The sequence below is a fragment of the Streptopelia decaocto genome (assembly GCF_964273445.1).
Source record: "Streptopelia decaocto genome assembly, chromosome: 1".
NCBI lineage: Eukaryota > Metazoa > Chordata > Aves > Columbiformes > Columbidae > Streptopelia > Streptopelia decaocto.
Window position 1 is genome coordinate 34,335,499 of NC_138663.1, and position 19,774 is coordinate 34,355,272.

A 19,774-nucleotide genomic window follows, 5' to 3' on the forward strand; every position below is an offset into this window, starting at 1 on the left:
ATTAGCACTAGGACAGATTTAGATATGGCTGTCAAGTACTGGCACATCTAAGAAAATCAGTGCAAAATGCCATCGTTTGTTGATGAACGGAGGCCAGAGCCATGAATTCTCCTTGTTACAGCAACGCAAAATGGAACACAGAGGCATAAACAAAACCTAAGGACATGAATGTTAATTTCTCCACTACAATCTCAGTTGATTTCTAAAATAAGTCAGCTGGACACCAGGATTAGTGCCAAAGGTAAGATCTTTAACTGGATAGGAACTGATGCAATTTTTGAGCCATTTTGCCATGAAAGAACCTGAAGCCTCACTGTCCAAGATGTTACTTCAAATGGCTGTATAATCAATACCTGAATTTTTATTATCCAGCAGTGGACCCAAATCATAAGTCACAGCTTTTCCATGCAGATCTACACAGGAAGTGCTGCAAATAAGTAGGACACACACTGCCATAGTAAACGAGGTGGTCTTTAGACCATGTTGTATACAAGTCTTTCTAAATAAAGGCCTATAAAATCTCAAAGTCTGTCATATATTCAGGGGATCTTATTACCTTTGTCAAGTAAGTAAAATCTTGATTTCCAGTGCCATCATATTTGAAATTCACCGGGTTTAAGATTAGCCACCATTCATTTCAGAACATACTGTACACAGATGCTCAGATTACAAACTCCTGTGTTGTATTTGTCGGTGAACAGCCCATGGTCAACAGCCAAGCTGAATAACACAAAAGCACTTGTTGATGGCTGAGGAAAAGTGATCAGGCTGAAGTACTATCAGTAGTCCATAATTCAGAGTAATTTATGTTTCTGTTCTCTGTTGTGTGGGAAATAAAATCTTGGATTTGATTCACAAAGCCTAAATTTGTTTTACAAGCAGTGAACTTCAATTACTACCAACTTCACTGTCAGATCCTGTTGTCCCATGGCATTCTTGAGTCACATTGATCACAAGCATTCTGACAGAGCAGACCCCATGGACCACTCAGCTCTGGGAAACTATGCATTGCACCAGCAATATTTAGCCTTGAACACAAACACAGAATAACAAATGTATCTTGTTTCTTGTCTACCAGAAAAGGAGATTTTTAGATGCATTAAAACATAACTCTCCAGATGGCATGTTCTTTAGTGCATAGCTGCTTCTGGCATTTTAGAGGACACATAGAGGATAAGTGGAATTAGTATTGTGAAGAGTACAGGAATGTATGTATCGTATCATAAATATTTTATATCTCCTCAATTATGCATACACTGCATATTCATACCAAGAGGTTTCTAAAGCTGTGGCCAGCCTGTCTCCCCACGCTTCCCCTCCAGCGCTCCACCACTGCTGACTTAGTGCCTTCAACTGCGCTCTGCTCTGTAAACTGAGCACATTAGTCCCAGCCTGTAACCACAGTGTCAGGGCAAGCACAGAAACTGGAAACAGAGCAGTGTGGGTTACCAAGGAGGGTTCCCAAAGGACGTGGGAGCAGTAATGAGCTGCACGGGACACAGGAGAGGGCTCCTGTGCCTTTCGGCAAGTGTGGACACATGTTGTTTCAGTGGAACTACTGAACCCTAACACTTTGGCACAACAGCTGTGAGAAGCACTTTTCTCCACAGGTAAGCAAGCAAAGACACTATGACTTTTATTCCCTACTGTAACGCTTCCCTAAAATATAATAAGGGAAGGTGTCTGGTAAGCTCTTCATCCCAGTAAAACCATATGCTAAAGAACTGCACCTTGTTATACAATGGTTTCCTTCCTTCATGAAATGGGCTGCAGCTTCCCCGCCCCCCTTTACTTTGTTAAAACAAGAATTTCACATAGCTGCTAAACTAACATGCAACTAGTCAGACACCTTCTCTGCAACAATACAGCAATACACAAAGCTAGAAGAAAAGGGTGAAGACTTCATTGAGGCAAAATAATTCTCTGAGACATGTTACATCTGCAACAAGAAGTCTTCCAAGTAGAAAGTAAAAATTCTTACATTTACAATTGAAACAAAATACAACCCCTGATTATCATCCTGGCTTGTAAGGTTGACAGAACACAAATACTTGCAGGATAAATATTCACAAATGTTTAATAGATCTTGAATCTTAAGTCCTAAACTTCTTTGAAGCAATTCAAGGAATAAGACCTCAGTGTTCAAGAGACCCACAGGACTGAAATAAAAAATGTTTGGTGATGCTAATGAGTCTTCAGTTGGAAAAGTAGTAATAATCTTCAGCAGAAAGTCTGGGCCTAACTCCTTGCCATTGCGGTACTGTCAAAATCCATTTACAGCCAAGTAAAAATAACTCCAAATTAAAGCATTTGGTCCTGAAATGCTGTGGTTTTGTGTGTTTGAAACAGTGACATATGGTCACAGGTACTCCCCAGCATCAGCTCAGACACACCATTTAAGTTTTCAGTTAGGAAGCAGTTGCTCCAGAGAGATCCTGGTAAACATAACTCCATTTATTTGTCTAAAATTATTATCCAGGCCTCGCAGAAACTGTACCTTGTTAACTGTTTGTATGAGTTAATTGACTAAAACATTTTGTTGTGTAAAGCATTAAGAGAATACTACCTTTAAAAGACATTTTATAAGCTTTAAGTGAGCCCACGACAAGATTCCAGTTGCTATTGGTCCTAAAACCACAAAGTCTGTTCTGCCATTCAGCAACACTTGTTTCTCATTCTGTGACTCTGAGATGCAGTATAAGCTTTATTCAGTCTTGGCTGCAAATTATTTCCCCATCACATTAACTTATGATTTAGCTTTCAGTTGTGTAAATATCAAACTACCAGCTCCCTCATGCCTGGATCTTCAGAGGGAGAAAGGAAAAAGAAAATAATTAAAAAAAAAAACGGGGGGGAAGAGAATTAGGGAAACACTTGCATGCCTTTAAAATAGATGTCTGGTTACAGCATTGGTCTTAAAGCTATTGAGACATTGCAAGTATCTTGCAATTTACAGATTACCAGTGTACTTAAGTACAAACAATTTACTAAACATGAAACTCACACTGGAAAAAAAAAAGAAAAAAAAAAGAGGGCTTGGGAGCATTCATTTCCATTTCTAGGTATTTAAGGCATCAAATAAAATTCTGGTCACTCTTATTTTTAGGATTCTACATGAAACTTCATGGGAAGTCTCTAAAATTCAGTCACTGAACCCAAACAAACATTCGGGGTCAGAGATCCGTGTCCTTGGAAGATGAGGATCTTTATACTCTCCAACAGCAAATCCAAAAAAAAAGTATTTAAGGAAGAAGATGAAAATGGAATAAAATGACATTGCCATAGTTCCCAATCTTCCTCTGCTACAGAAAACAAATTTCAAGCTTGTTTTTCATGATGACTTTAACGTGGAGACTTAATCATAAACATTAATACTAGAATGAAACATGTACTTACCGTTTGTGGGGTTTTTTTAATAAAAAGCAGTATCTGGTTAAAAACACAAGCTACCATGGCACCCAGCTCTCCTCCCCCTAAAAAAGCCAGGGTCAGTGGGGAGAAGAAAAAGAAGAGTTGTCCAGTGAATCAAATATAAGATTTTTTGCCTTACTGACTTATAGCATGTGCTTAACTCAGGAAAAATTAATCTCTTTCAAAATGCACTTAATTATAATCAAATACCCATATCAATGTCTGTCACCACATCAGCACATCTGGCAGCAATGAAGACAAATTAACAATAAGAGTCAGAAAATCTGGCAATATGATCAGCTCAGGCACGCAAAATCCATTCTCCACGCTTAGACCACCAGCAACTAAGGGTGGATTAACTTCCTGTCTCTAATACTGGCGCCTAAATTAAAGGGAAATTGCATCGCAATCTGGGTACCAGGTTTCTGGCTACAAACAACAAAAAGTCCGTAGCTCAACTCCGCCAGGCAGCGAAACCTTTGCTCTGGCTTTAGCCGTGATGTCTGTGATGACCTACTCTAACAGCTGCTTTTAATTTAGCTTAAAAGAAACTATTTGGCAACCATGTAAGTTTGCACCTTCAAAGTAGACAGATGTAAAAAGCTGATCTCCTGTAATATTCCATTAACCATTTTGGAGTCTTGCTGTTTTAATGCAGTCACGACAACAGGATTCACAGCTTTTTAAAATAGTAGGCATCTGTACATAGAAAAACAAAATAGAGTGTGTTTGCTTAGTTTTAATTACCATTTTATGGTAAGCAACCCTCTTTCTTGGACTTTGCATGGTTAAAGGCACTGGGCTCATTACTGCAAATTTCATCCAGCAAGAATTCACAATTGTTCAATTTGACTGAGTAACTGAATGAAGCACAGATCTCACCTACAACCAGAAAAGGGCAGCTGAGTAAGGAACAGAAGCATGAGTTAAACCAAAGAAAACATTATCTTATACTTGGATTAACCTTCTCATGTTGGGCGTGGAAGTGGCTACGGAAACAAAAAATGAGGGACAAAGGGTATGGGAAAGCAAAGACTTGGGCATTCACTGCATATTTGGTACACACCTAACACTAGGCCACTAAGTAAAGAGTGATGCTAGCAGGCAGACATCCAATGCCTTTTGTCTTCTTCTACTACACAGCATGATACAGATTTGTGCATCTACTGTGCAAATATCCTCCTCCAGATGTATGCACAATGTTTACATACAGGTGTGGGAAGACTGCTGGTGCTACAGACTTGTGGGCATGAAAACTGAGAATGTGTGCACACATCTGGTAGCAGGAATTCAGACAGTGCAAGATTTGCAAACTTACTTTGGCACAAATAGCTTCAACCCACTTTACCAGTCGCTGTAGCATGACCACACCCACTCTTAGAAGCTGAACATGTTTAACACAGTAGATCTAAAGATATGAGTTTTAGTCAAAGAAAGATGAAAAAATGGAACAGAAGGCATCTACATATGCAACATTATCTACAAACATAATTCATGCTTTTCATTCTTCATACACTAATGTGGGTCAGAGACCACACAGCAGCATATTTTATTAAGTCATGTGCAAATAAGATGCATGATACCTGCAAACAGCATGGAGTTTCCATTTGTAAAAAGGTACAAGTAACAGTACAAAATTAGAATGCTTACTGCTCATTTCAATAAAATGAAGTCTGACATAGAAATATATACGCTGTATTATTTACACCATTAATTTACAAAAGATATTATTTGCATTAAACAAAGCTATAAAATAATTAGAAATATAGTATTTTTATGAGGAATATTTTCCCTGTACAAAAATGTAGAACATTTTGGCAATTATGCTGTATTTGAATAACAATGCATTTGCTTCTACTGCATTCATAGCATGATGTGGTTTCTTTCTTCCATTCTTCCTTTCCTTATTCCCTTTTTAAATAAAATTCAACACTGAGGTAGTAGCATGTCAAAGTATTTCTTTGGTTCCAGAAACCAGTGGCAGGTCCAAAAGGAGCTATGTATCCAAATCACAGGATTGGAAAGTAGAAGTTCTAAAGTTTTCAAAGGACTGTTTGTAAGTATAAATGCTGTTTTCTCCTCTAGAAACTGTCCTTTCCTTTCCATCTTCATCTGCCTCTGCATCAAAGTCCAGTGAGGCATGAGGATTATTATGGGAGGTTTTTGGCTGGCAATTTGCTGCCTGTTTACAACTTGAAAGAGAGTCCAGCTGAGGCCTCCATAAAGGCTTTCCAAATGTTCCTGAAAGACAACAAATGAGTAAGTAAGTAGAGAAGTACTGATGATCACATTTTTGTGTCTCACTAAGTGCTGCACATTAAAATGCAAGCCAAGGATCAACACAAGCCAAAGTTCACCAAGGTGAGATATTATTTAACTGTTATTTTACCCTTTAAAAGAAAATATCCGCGTGATCACAAGCAAGATTCTGCTATCTGAGACATCAAAAACATTTCCAAAGTAAATGTATAGCCACACACAACTCCATTACTTTTGATTTCATGACTACTCCTATGCCCATTTTAATTTGGGGAGGGTGGTTAGGGAGGAGGCGAGCACACAACCAAACCGCAAACACATTTTAAGATGCTTTCTAATGCGAAAGTCACAACAGTGTCCCTATTTTGTTCTTCACTGAATGACTGGCACATGTATCTGCCATGCAGTTCAGCAAAAATAAATAAATAAAACATGTAGGGTTATCCGACATCCCCCCCACTGTGCAATCTGAATGCTAAAACAATCTTTTTCTGGCTAGCATCTCCCATTTATAATAAAGGTTCCCACCAGCCAAATTCTCCACTCACACCTGTTTATCTCTGCCCACAACCGGCTAGAACAGACATAGCCCAAAGAGAATTTGGCATTTCAGTTAAATCTCTGTTAATAATTATTTGGATTTGCTAGCCAGAAAATAATTAGTGTGCCTGTCACTCTTCACCATTGGGAAGGTATTAGTGTCAAAACCTCTGCAAGAAGGGCCTTCACTTTTTTCACTGAAGAAAGATATGGCTGTTGCAGCTCACAGTGTCTGTATGTGATACTCAAAACACTTATTTTCAGAGGACAATGTGCCATGGGCTGATTTTGAAGAACTCAGTTTTTATTAATAAAGTAACGCTACAATCGTTAATAAGCTTTGCACCCAAAAAAGCCGAACTTCTAGTTTTGCTTACTTGCTAGAAGCAGAGGTTTCAAGTAAGACTGAGAATATTAAAAATGTATTTGGACAAGGTCCATATTTGCATCAGCAATTTGCAGAGCAATTTTGCTCCTACCACAACATGAAAGGATGATCCTCACAGCACCAGAGCTACAAATGAATCCTGTTTTAAAAAAAAATTCCAAGCTGTGAACTTTGTGGCTCATGTATCAACAATGATGTTAAAGCCAGCTGTCTTCATTGTGACTGCAGAAGCAAAAGGAGGGTTGAATTTGAAGGCAATGATGCTGGAGAAGCAAATTCAGAACTAAAGACAGGAAATCTATGAAGACTTCTTCCACAGCCACCACCTTCAAGATCTAACCATAAGCTCTTTGTGTGAAGAATGCTAATGATTATGAAGCATCCAAGGCAATTATGATGCAACTTGGGTGGGGCAGTAGATCAGAGAACTGACAGGAAAAGTAGCTCTGCCTAAGTTTTTAGGGCAGAAAGGGCAACATCAGCCCTCAAGCTTGTGTTAACTCCTCAGTGTACCCACATACAGTAAAACTACTTTCTGCAGGAGACATGTGGTAAAGCCCTATCTGCACAGTCCCATCACAGCAATAGTGGCAGGCAGCCAGGAGGCCATGTGTAGTCCCAGGGCCTCTGACAGATGTCATGGCATCTGCAATGTTTTAAAGTCCAAACATGTGGCTCCCTCCCTCCCCACCCCCTGAGAACAAAGAGCCCAGTGATGCACATTCCCCCAGGTCCCCTTGCAGAGCCAGCAGACCAAGACCTTGATCAACCACACTGACACACCAGTGGGGAGACAATCCACAGTACCAGGGCTGCACCTGGCACTCAGATATCGCAGGGATGAAAGTAGTATGTGGGCTTATGTGAATTTTCAACCAACCAACCCAACACGCCAAATTTAGGCACCTTTAAAATTAAAGCAACACTTTTATCCTTCCCTCCACCTCTCCCTGCAATCTGGATTAAAACTGTAAACCCCGAATTAAGCTTCAGGAACTCTTTCGTCATACACTTCATGAGGAAAGAAGAGAAAGGTGGGGTAGAGATCACATTTTTCCATAGTGCCATACTTTGAAGGGTAAACAGGTCTGGCTCGCTGTGTTATATATCCTCATACACTGGAGTTCAAGTCTCCCCACCTGCCCTGAGCCCTCCTGGAACCTTACACACCTTTTGCCCATCAGGCAAAACTTCTGGTGTGCCTAAAGTTTATTAAGGTGCATTTAAGTAACTATCCTAACATTTATGGGAATCTGCCAGCTATATTAAGGTTAAAGGCAAGACTCACACCACTGAAGAGATTTTTATATAAGCATGAGTTATTAAGATCTCCTGGTGATCTAAATATGCTCATTAAGCAGTTTTTCCTGTTCCTGAACTTTAAGCATCTGGGATATTTTATCTAATAGTCCTTACAAGTCCAGTTTCCTGAGAAGCAGAAGGCGGCTCACAGTTACACCTGGACGGGAACCACCTCACTGGACTACCATGTTTAACCCGAGGACTCCTTCCCTGTATGTCAGTTCTGCTTCTGACCAAGCTCCAACCTGCTCCTTTTGCAACACAGGATACGGGCCATCTCTTGGCTAACTCCCAGTAGGATCCAGAAGACACCCTGAGTTCTAGCGCATCCAACTGTCCTCATGCACTGCAGCAGAGAGCGAGCCTACATATACAGTTCAGTTTTGTGAGCCTTAAAAAATAGATACTGCAGTATCACAAGGTGGTCAGGGGGGAAGACGGGAAAACAAAACTAGAAGACAAGAACACATGCAAAAGGTCGAGGACAACTCTCAAAGGCCTTTCTTCAGCTACTTCCTGTACCTTCTCTCCTCTTTTCTAAAGTACTTACATTGCACATGCTGTATTATCTTATGAAATTCATGGACACTTGAATTAAGAAACCCATGCAAAACTTCATATTTTTTTCCCCAACACTAGCTATTTGAGCATCTAAACACTACTACAGAATTACCTGTTGTTAGACTGGAAAAGAAAGAGCTGAAAAATCAGTTTTGTTTAGTGTTGGAAGTAGGCAATAAGACAGCAAGGACACCAGCTTGAATGAAAACCAACAGGTAAAACATACCCATGAAAGTGCTGTTACTGATAACAGATGAGGGTTCCAAACTTCTGTTTAAATCAAATGTATCTAAGTTCAGATTTTTGCTTTTTAGTCCAGTTCCTTCATTTTGAGTATAAATGGTATTATTCAATTTGCTACTTGTAGCCTGCCTCCCAATAATGCCAGCACAATGGTCAAAGGGATCTTCCAGTGAAGGTGAATATTGATAGCATTCTTTTTTCTTTAAATATCCAGACTCATAAGGGTCCAGGCATGCTGTTCTTTGGTCAGAGTTGCAACCTAAAGAAAATGAAAAACTGTTTTTATATAGATTCATCATAGCACAAAATCAAATCAGGACTAAAACTCCCCCCCTACCCCAACTTACCTGCGCTGTATGCTTCAAAGGCCTCAGAGCCATATGTGCTTCCTTTTAAATACAGAGTCCCTGAAGTCCCCAGATAATGGCACAGGAGTGGATCTGCAACACCCTCCAAGTCTGTTTCGCTGCCATTATCTAGATGGCAAATGCCTTAAAAATAAAATTGACGTGTCAGCATCTGGTCTTTTATTACATTTCAGCTTGCAGTTTCTTAGGTTTTGTTCTTTTAAGAACACCATCTGTTCAACTAAATTTCACAGTGTATTTAGAACTTAAGTTTAACCTAACCTTTTGACAAGAACTCTAATACTAGCAAGTAGTCAATTAATTAGCTCGACAGAGAATGTATGTCACACTTTGCTTTTTCATACAGTCCCTGGATAACAGAAACAGACCTAACCACAGGGATGAGAACCAGGGGCTTCCTTCCTCTAAAGCATTGGAAGCCAGACTCGTGCTCTGTCACACAGACACGTTTTGGAACACAGAGTGCTCATGCGAAAGTCCTGGGTGGAAGAGTGTGAAGGAGTCACAAGCTGCTTGAACAGCTATACTGACTTTCAGCTTAGTGGTTCCAGAAAGCTATAGACATGGTCTGCGCTTCCTGCTCCACAAAGAAGCTGCTCTTCTCACTACTCTACAACTGCAGAACTGTCTCACCACTGCTCTATTCCCACCTGCCCCAACTTCTGCCTGAAGGTGCCTTTTCCTCCCTAATCCAGGTATGTTCTGGATTCTCAGGGGCCAGATGTACAAATATTGAGTACTGCAGCTTTTAACCTACAGTCACCTTAAATCCTTTATTGACTCTGACCCTAATGACTTTTCCATCAGCAAAGTTTAATCAGTTATATTACACTAAAGTTACACTGGTATTACCAGCCATACCTACATTCCATTAAAAGCATCCTTTTCAAGCTATCACAGAGGAAGACATGCTGTTGCAACTCCTCTTGGACACTCTTGTTTTGGAAATGTGATCATCAGTTTAAATTTCCCCTTGAGAGGGGACAAAAACTTCACGATCTAAGCAAAGCCATAATGTGACTTGGATAAACAGAATCAAGTTTCTGTTATTATCTCATTGAAGCAATCCCAAGCAATAAATACCACATCTTCTCTTCAACTTCAGTGAGGATGATTCTTTAATGTTATTTCTATTAGTTAGAAAGACAATAGCCAAACTGCAGCTACTCAAGCAACGTGGAATATCTGCTTAACATTTTATACCTACCATTACTGTCCCTCTGCTGCAAAAAATACCCTCCCATGGAAGATGTGAGGAACTGATGATGACTGCCATTTTCAGATGAACCATATCCATCCTGCCTTTCAGCCAGTGTCCCCTGAGATGACAGGTAACTTGGAATGTCAGCAGGCAAATTTGTTTCATCTGTCGGGAAGGAAAATACACACAAAAGCCATCAGCATACTTCAGAGTTTGCAGAAGCATTTTTAAACTTGTCAGCAAAGTGCTGAAGGTAACAAGCAATTCATTCTTCTGACGCTGAGTCAAAGCATACAAATGTTCCTACAATAAAGTCATTGCAAAGCAACCACAAACATTTTTTTCCTTTCCAAGGCAAACCCTCAGTTTACACACCTGTATTTGTAATGCTGCAATCTTCATTTCTTCTTCTGGTGTGGTAGATGATGACCACCCACACCAAGGAAGTGCCCACCACACAGCAAACCACAGCTATGATCACAATGCCAACTGTGGCCCATCCATCATCATCAAGTGATGGGGCAATGTTTGGAGGAGAATCACAGGTGGGAGTAGGAATTACATTGAGACGGATGTTGCCTCTCTCTGTTCCAAGTGTATTAGACATTTCACAAGTGTACTTTCCAGCATCTTCTACATCAGTATCCACAATAATTAGTAACTGATTGCCTGCAGCAAAGAAATGTCTTTCTGTTACCACGAGAGGGCTGTCATCCTTAGTCCAGTTCAGTCGGGGTGGAGGGCTACCACCAGCAATACACTGCAAGACCGCAGTTTCCCCCTTTGTTACAGTTCGATCCAACAAAGGCCGCAAAAATGATGGTGTTTCTGAAAAGAAAGCATAAGCCTTATATTCTAAATGACCTTGAAAGAACAGGAATATGTCCTTGTCCTTCACAGCTCAAGAGGAATAGCTAAACTGAATGCATCAGTAAGGCCTAATGAAGCCTACTCTCTTTCTCAGGAAAAACACGCTCAAGGAATTCGAACTTATGAGCCTGTAGTTTGCTTGTCAACTGACCAGACCTAGACGCTTGATGACCTTGGAAGGTAAAATGGCCAAACTCATGCTCAAGGTTGGAGAGAACTACATTAAAAATGGCTAAAAAAAGTCATGAAATTAAAAGTTAAACAAAACCTCCTCTCTCTAAACAAAAGTACTCTTTTCCACCCCCTCTCCTCCCACCGTATCAGACATTATGTATATACTGAGAAACATAACTTTTATTATTTTGTATCATAATAGTGATTGTGTGCTGGTGTACGTATTTCTGATCTATACGCATCAATACAAATTATTTCAGAAAATGTATATGTCTATACAGCACTTCTGTAATAACGCCACTTTTAATCAGCTGTCAATTTTAAAACTGCTCAGCAATAGTTTCATTCTTCAAGGAGATTATGCCACTAAGGATTGCCAATGTCTTACCTAGTACTGTTAACGTTGCGTTAGCTGAAATGCTTCCAGCAGTGTTTTGAGCTGTACAGCTATAAACGCCTGTATCCTCGATCTTTACGTCAACAATAAAGAATACATCATCTTCGGGCATGACATGCATGCGTCTCTTGCGTGCTGCAGGAAAATCTGTTCCACCATCTTTCTGCCAAGCAATCTGTGGAACAGGATGCCCAACTGCAGCACATTCCAAACGTGCCATTGCCCCGGCACGAATGGTTAAGTCCATGGGGATCTTCGTAAAGGAAGGCAGCACTAAAGAAAAGTTAGTGACAGCAAAAATGAATAAATGAAAGGTTTTGGTTTTTTTTTTTTTGCACAGTATCTTCTTAATACTCTTCTTGGGCTAAAGATGCAGGTGAAGCATACAACCTAAATTTATCAATGGGCAGCAAAGGGAAAGGGAGGGAGCTGCGAGACCGTTTAGATCAAAATCTCTTCTTACAGCCTCCTACATGACCTTTCCCTAGTACCTTGAAACAGAGTATACACTTCACCTGTGAATAAAAGATTAATGTTTTCCCATCTTGTTACCTAGATTTTGTCAGATTTACTATGAACTGGGTTTGTTATTTGTTATTTGTTTTTTTCCTATACTATGGTTCAGCACAGTGGGGCCAGATGTAAAACTGAATGGTGATGTTGGAAATAGCTACATTTTAAGAAATAATCTCAGTTTATTGAGGGATTTTCTAAAAGACACAGATGATGAGAATGGAAAAAAAACCTGTGTTTACCTATCTTGATTAAAAACATTCTACAAGTCCACAAGCAAAAAGTAACATACTTACTGTTTACTGTAAGTTTGGCTTTGACAGAGTATGATGAACCAAAATGATTTGAAATAACACACTGGTATTTCCCTTCATTACTGAATTCAACATTGCGCAGTCGCAGGATGGTGGTGTACTCCATCACTTCACCACCCTGTGCCCGAAGGTGTGCATAATTCTCCATTTCAGCGTCTTGCAGTAATTCATTGTCTTTCTTCCATGCAAATGTCATTGGGGAATCACTGCTGCTCGCTGCCGAACATACAAAACTCAAATTTGAGCCTTTGATTGCTGACTGGGTTTCTGGCTGGACAGTGATCTGTGGTTTAGGAAAATCATCTGCACAGAGGGAGAAAAAGTGACACAGAGAAAGAGAAAAAAAAAATACATGTGAGGCCTGAGGACTCTTTCTAGGAAGAGTTTGTAAGCCTTGTTTTATAGATTTGATAGAAGAGTCAGATCAGTATTAATATTTATAAAATAGATACAGAATGCTTTTGTTTTAAATTTTGTTAGCCTTAGGGAATTTAAAGATGCCATATTTATGAGTTTATTGTGCCAAGTCATCTCTTATTGAAGAGCAAGCACATTTAAAAGCAGACTGTGTGCACAGTTTGTTCAACAGCAGCACTGAAGAGGGGAGAACTACCTCCTGACAACCCTAAGAACTATTCTGAATGTCAGTCATGAAACCTACCCTTCATCTTCATAACACCTCAGGCTGCTGTGAGTTTTTCTTTATTGAAAGCATCTTTCTTCTGCCATTGAAAACTGAAAGTTAAAGTCGAGGGTATTCCCCAAACCCACAAAAAACAAGTACATACAAAAGTCACTGTTCCAGTGATTTGTGGCTTTTTTATCCACCTTACTAATACAGCAGTGCTGAAGGTCCCTTAACCAGGCAGAACACAAGAATTTCAACACATTTGTTTCTGAAGGTCCCTTTACTATTGGAAAGTTATTTGCAAAGTGCCACTTTGTGAGTTTACAGAATTAGTTGCCTTCTGAACTATTTATTCTGTTAACTCTGTACAAAATGGAACACAGGAGGTTCCACTTAAATATGAGAAGAAACTTCTTCTCAGTGAGGGTAACAGAGCACTGGAACAGGCTGCCCAGGGAGGTTGCGGAGTCTCCTACTCTGGAGACATTCAAAACCCGCCTGGACACATTCCTGTGTAACCTCATCTAGGTGTTCCTGCTCCAGTTGGGGGTTTGGACTAGATGGATCTTTCGAGGTCCCTTCCGATCCCTAACATTCTGTGGTTGCATGTACAGAGTAGGCAATTAAATGCTTCCACTATCAAATGCAAAAGCCTTAGCCTATTCCCAGCTTTCAAGATGTCTCGTACCTCCTGACAAAGACAAGAGGCCCAAACTTGAGAGGGATTATGGGAAAAGCCCTGTGCCCCAAACACTCCTTTACTTCCAGCCCTGCCTGCACTGCGGAGTCAGGTTTTACCCAGCCACTTTGCTTCCCTCAGTCTCATTTGTTTGGGAACAACATACCAGGGTCAAAGCCTTATTTCCTTGAAGAACCTCTATGCTGTGTGTTACAAAAGAAAATGAGATGTGCAGACAGCCTGAACTTGAGCTGCCTGCAAAACACTTGCAAGTCTGGAGCTGCACTCCTGCCACAGGGCAACATAGATCCCCCATCTGGGACACTAAGTAGGGGGCCTTCAGAATCTCCCAGGACATTTGGTTTTTATGTTTCATACCCAATCCTCTGTGGCAAACTGAGTTGATGCTATCACTGACTTTGCACAGGGATAACTAAGTAGAACATTCGTAAATAAATTAGCCTTGTGAAAAGACAGACACACTTCATTCTTTTTTAGCTGTACTATCAATGGAATAATAAAATATTTTAAAATCTTAATTATTTGGCAAGAAGGGAGGATGAAAAAGCCATTCAAATAAGCAGATACTACAGAATACAGAAGAATGCTCTAGGATAAGACTGGCAATGTGTTTTGTCAGAACAAAATAAATGGAGGGTGTATTTGAATGCATGTGTCACAGATACATAAACACATATACACACAGAGGCATACAATCTTTTTGAGAAATATATTTCTCATTTTATAGAAGCCACTTGACTACTATGTAACAGAAAACAAGCTACTCATCACCTAGATGGTGCTCTTTTAGCATCACTACGTTAACTTGAAATAATTAATACAGGTCAAAAGAGTATCTACTCTATTTTTCTTCCACAGTTATCTTTAGTATGGAAGTGTCTCATGATTTGTTTCAGCTTGGAAGACATGATATTAGGAAGCAGAAATTACACGTATTTTCTTTTTTTTTTAGTTTAAGAGATATGGAACCCTTGCCTAACGTGTGCTTTCCTTTAACAAATTTAGGATGACTCCCTGCTATCTCCTAGCTGTTTTCAAAAATGTAACTTGGCATGATTTGGAGGATTTATATACCCATATAAATTATATGTAACCTTTTTTTTTTTTTAATTTCAGACAAGACTTAAAACTCCTCTTGAAAATTCTATAAAAGCAAAAGTGGCCATTATAAACTTACAAGGCAAGGTGTGCATGCCCAAATGTCTAGTAATAGCACACTTTAAAGATTTAATAAACAGTAAAATATTCATTGATTGTATTAAGAGATTCTAGTTGCTTCTACATGGCAATTACTTTATGTATTAAATGCAACAGCTTACTCTCAGTACGTCCCTTTTGCTAATATATCTTAAAGGGTTTTTAATTAATTCATTACAAATAGCATTTAGAAGCTAAAAGTCCCCTGTGGTTTAACAAATAAGATACATATATTTAAATCCCCCAATTTAATTTCTTGCCAGGACAGGCTTCTCATAAATGAGGATGTATACTTCATATATACTCCATTAGCTATTGAGTTATCTGTAATTTCCGGCACTGTGTCAACTTCCCTTTTTCAGCAGCAGCTAGATTATGTACCATCCATGCATTATTGAACATTAATATATTAAACATCTGAGTGCTAATGGGAAGGGAGAAAACTATTTTTTTGTACACTATTCTATGTTCTGTGCCTGCTTTCCCACTGAAAAAAGGGTATGAGTGGCAACAGTAAAAATTATGCGGTCATATTTGCTATGAGAGGGAGAAGACAAATATGGTTACTGTTTTATCACCAAAGAATAGAAAGTTTGAATTTTCTTTATAAGAAAAATAAAATCTATATAACAAAAGTATGCAAAATCCAGTTAGCTTTTAATTTCCTGATAATTTCAAAGTTCGCATTTAATGTATCATATTACTCAAAACACACATCTTTACTCTGAAAAGATAGTTTCACTTTGCTTTAAATAGAGAACATATAGGTGATAACGAATGTTCCTAAACACACAGAGAAATTCCATTTTTAAGTCGGATGCTACCACCTCAAGTCCTCATGTCTTAAAGTAAAAATATTTCACTAGCATTTACCGTCTGGTGTACTGAAATGCAAGATATCAGTAGCATAACTGTGGTAATTGGATGTTTTAAAATATACTTTACATACAGGCAATAACTTACATGGTCCAAATAATTTTTAAAATAGACAACAAACACACATGAAAAAGTCAGAGCTGAAGCCAATATGGCTATTTTACCTTCAAATTTTCTCAGCTCTAGAATAACCCCAAGACTGACAAAGTATGAAAATAACTTACAAATAATCAAACCCAAGAATTGCATCTTAAGATTGCCAAAATATGTCTCACTTTAAAATGACTGTTAATCTAAACAATAACCAACTTTTTAATCTAGAGGAATATACATTTACCACCACAAACTATTGAGCTTTCCTTTGCACACTATGCTATGCACACTGTAAGCAAACTGCGCATGAAATAGAAGTCAGAAAACTGTCAATCCCCATCTTGTACAAAGCCACAAGCTTTGAGCACGTCACAGTTTGGGAACAGAGAAAGAAATGTTAACAAATATTAAATCTTCTCCATTTTGTTAGAGAAACTAAAACATACCAAAGAGACCAGAACAAAAATCAATGCATTCAACAAAATTTGTTCTATGGAATGAGGAATAGAGGCTATACTCACCACAGACAAACCCATCCAGGCTGACAGCAAAAATACTCCTCCCTTTTAGCAGCTGTGGATGGGCACAACTGGCATTTACAAAGCTCTGAAAGTTGTTCTCTGACATCCACTGTGGCAGCCATTTTAACTGGCAGTCACACAGGAGACTCGACGTGTTTAAGTGCCTAAGAAAAAGCAATTACATTGAAAGGCTGTTTGCTTGTTCCTTCTCTTTATAACAGAGATCTATATGAGCACACATAAATAACAAAACTAAGTTTTTAGGCTGAATACATGTATCACAAGAGAAAGACAGCAATGTTATTTAGCTCAGATGAGGTGACACCATTGTCTTGAGTCCTACATTCTACAAAGCAGACATGTCATCCTGAACTCCCAGCTTCTGCTACAAATATGAGTCCAGGCAACCAGGCATGTTTGTAGTGTCTTGGGTACCAAACTACAGTCAGCAATAGGACACACAGAACGGGCACACAGAACAGTGCAGAAGGGAGGTGCCCTGGAAGCTCACATAAAAATTCTGAGACAATTTCATTCACTCATTTCCATTTCAGTCAGAATTTATGTTGGGGAGGATATTTGAAAAGGGGAGTGGCGAGATGAAGGATAGTCATGTGTTGAAATAACAAGCGCAGAACTGGTTACCAGCCTACCTAACCTCTGTGAATCATCAGAAGGGAGGAAAAAAAAACAACAGGAGAGCAAAGGTATATTCTGTGAAGCATCTAGAACCAGGAGCTGAAGTTGGAAGGGTTCTCAGTTTTGGCTGAAAACTCAGAATCGCCCTTAAAAACATTAAAAAACACAGTGAGTAATGTAATTCCTCTCTTCAAATTTTATCTGTTTTTGAAGGAAAAGTAAAAATAATTAATGGAACCAGTGAGAGAAACCACTTTAAAGATAAATGAAGACATCCCAATTCTTGATTTTTTTTTCTTGAAGAAAGGAAGAGTGTCTCTGTAGTCTTTTCTTTCCACACTAACACTGACAGCTCCTCACTTCACATTTAGATGAAACAGGTCATCTTTCACTGAAATTCTAGGGGCATTCCTGTTATTCTTAGGAGGCAGAGAAACCACAGCAGTTTTTGCTACCCTGATACAGTGAGTATATGTCATATTATTTTCAGATTTACTCTCTAGGGACCTCAGAATAGAATTACTAGATAGGAACTTACACCATAGAATCTTACTTCTGGGGAAGTACTTTCTTCCCTCTGTCTACATCTTCCTCAGACATAATGGATGTCTTCCAGGTGTTTCAAGAAAAATACAGAAAACAAAACAAACAAACCCAAAACAAAACAAAAAACAACAATGAATCTTGAATAGTTATTTCACGGAGATATTCAGAGTCTGAGATCTTGTAGCATCTCACACCTCATGGAGCAGCGTCAGACTGTCATTCCATCACATTTAATCACTCTTCAAATAATCTATATCAATCCCTAATTGTCAGTACTGTGCTCCCACTGTTTCTCGTGGGCCAAATCTAGCAAACGCCCAGCAGCTGGGTGAGTTCAACAAACTAATCAAGTGACACAACCAGATTCAACTCAAGGAAGAGGAAAGGCAGGAAAACCCTGGCTATGGGTAGAAGCATGGCTGCTGCTCCCTAGAGTAGCTGCAGCTACACCAGGATATGGGTGACAAACTGAATTCAGAGGAGCCAAATATTGTCTAGATACAAGAAAGAAATATTTTGTAATATGAATAATCATACACTGGAACAACCTCCCCAGGGATGTGATGGGAGTCCCTGGTACCAGAGGTTTTAGAGACACAGCTGGATGTGGTGCTAAATAATGAGAGAAGCATCTTTTTGTTATTCTTCCATTTGTTGACAGATTATCCACAGAGCAGCTCAGGACAATAGATCTGACTAGAGAAAGCTGATACCAATAGAGGAGACAAGACATAAGTAAAAGTAAGAATTAGCTGTGCTCAAAACACAGGGAACAGTGACAGTGTTGTTCTGCACTGATCAACAGAAAAAGACGGTAAGAGGACCAAAAAAACCCCAAAACTCACTAGAAGAACACATTCTTCCCAGTGACCGCTTCATGACTTCTCCGAAGATCTGCCCCTTTGCTACTACAGGATAGAAGGACCCAATTACAAGCACTGACAACCAGGTCTTTCCAAAAGAATTACAGCACTGCATTTCACTGGTCCAGTAAGCTTTAGCTCAGTGATAGCACTGCTGATCTTATAGCACATTACATCAAAGTCTCCCTTATCTAATACCTATTAGAGATTAGCCAATTTAAAATAAGGACTCTAGACAGCAAATGCGGCAGAAAATGAATGCCTCCTATCCTATGCTATCTCCCTTAAATACAGTAATCACATAAAAAAATAAAAGAAAAAACCAATACACTGACATACCCTTTTTACATGACTTCAGAGCGACTACAGTGGGAGTTTATCAAGACAACAGACAACATCTTACAAGGCTTTTATTTATATGGATATATGTATTTAATAGAGGTGATGTCTTGAGACAAAAACTTACAATTCTTTGAGTTTCTTCATTTGTGAAAATGCATTTCCTTGAACTGACATAATCGCATTGTTACTTAGATCTCTAGGAAAACAAAGAAGAACAGAAGAATAACATCAGAGTGGGAAAGAGGAATTTACTAAACTGAACATAGTTAAGACTCAATGAATATTTTGCTACCTTAATGATATACAAAGGATCCTCTAGCTCAAAAACTAAAGAGACAGGATTACGGAGATTTATAGCATGCTTAATAAATAACACTTCCTATAATTAATTCCAAAATTTATCTTCAGCATAACTCTAAAATACAAGAACATTCTCAAGGTCACAGTAGAAACCAGGGTAACTGTATTTCATTCGAAGTCATAAGTAAAGTTTGTTAGTCCTATATTTATTTCAATTAGTATCAAAATTCAGTTTTTCCCATGTTGGGTTAAATGTTAATTTCTACTACTTACAGGTGTTCAAGTGCATCCAAACCAGAAAATGCTTTCTTCGTAATAGATCTAATCCTGTTTCCTTGGAGTATCCTGAAATACATAAGTACATGATACAAAAAGATGCAACAGAATGGAAGCATTTTTTGAGCTGAACAATTGTATATTTGGCCTTTATTTCTAAACTGTGACTAATACTGACCACTCAGCCTTCTCCAATGCAGCAAAATGCCTGACCTCTAGAAGATGCTCATTTATTCCCCTTGAGTAAACATC

General features: G+C 39.0%; 1 protein-coding gene across 1 annotated transcript in view; it reads right to left on the reverse strand.

Annotated features, from left to right (window-relative positions):
* Positions 1 to 4,199: 4,199 nt before the first annotated feature.
* The window catches only part of LRIG3 (leucine rich repeats and immunoglobulin like domains 3), a 42,484-nt gene continuing 26,909 nt past the window's right edge, over positions 4,200 to 19,774 (reverse strand). Inside the window, exons 10-19 of the mRNA XM_082056286.1 lie at positions 19,520 to 19,591; positions 19,071 to 19,142; positions 16,557 to 16,720; positions 12,524 to 12,844; positions 11,706 to 11,987; positions 10,649 to 11,101; positions 10,280 to 10,438; positions 9,052 to 9,195; positions 8,688 to 8,963; positions 4,200 to 5,652 (exon numbers count right to left, since the gene is read on the reverse strand). Coding sequence (XP_081912412.1) covers positions 5,408 to 5,652; positions 8,688 to 8,963; positions 9,052 to 9,195; positions 10,280 to 10,438; positions 10,649 to 11,101; positions 11,706 to 11,987; positions 12,524 to 12,844; positions 16,557 to 16,720; positions 19,071 to 19,142; positions 19,520 to 19,591 — 2,188 coding nt within the window. The 3' untranslated portion in view covers positions 4,200 to 5,407. The remainder of the gene's footprint in view (positions 5,653 to 8,687; positions 8,964 to 9,051; positions 9,196 to 10,279; positions 10,439 to 10,648; positions 11,102 to 11,705; positions 11,988 to 12,523; positions 12,845 to 16,556; positions 16,721 to 19,070; positions 19,143 to 19,519; positions 19,592 to 19,774) is intronic.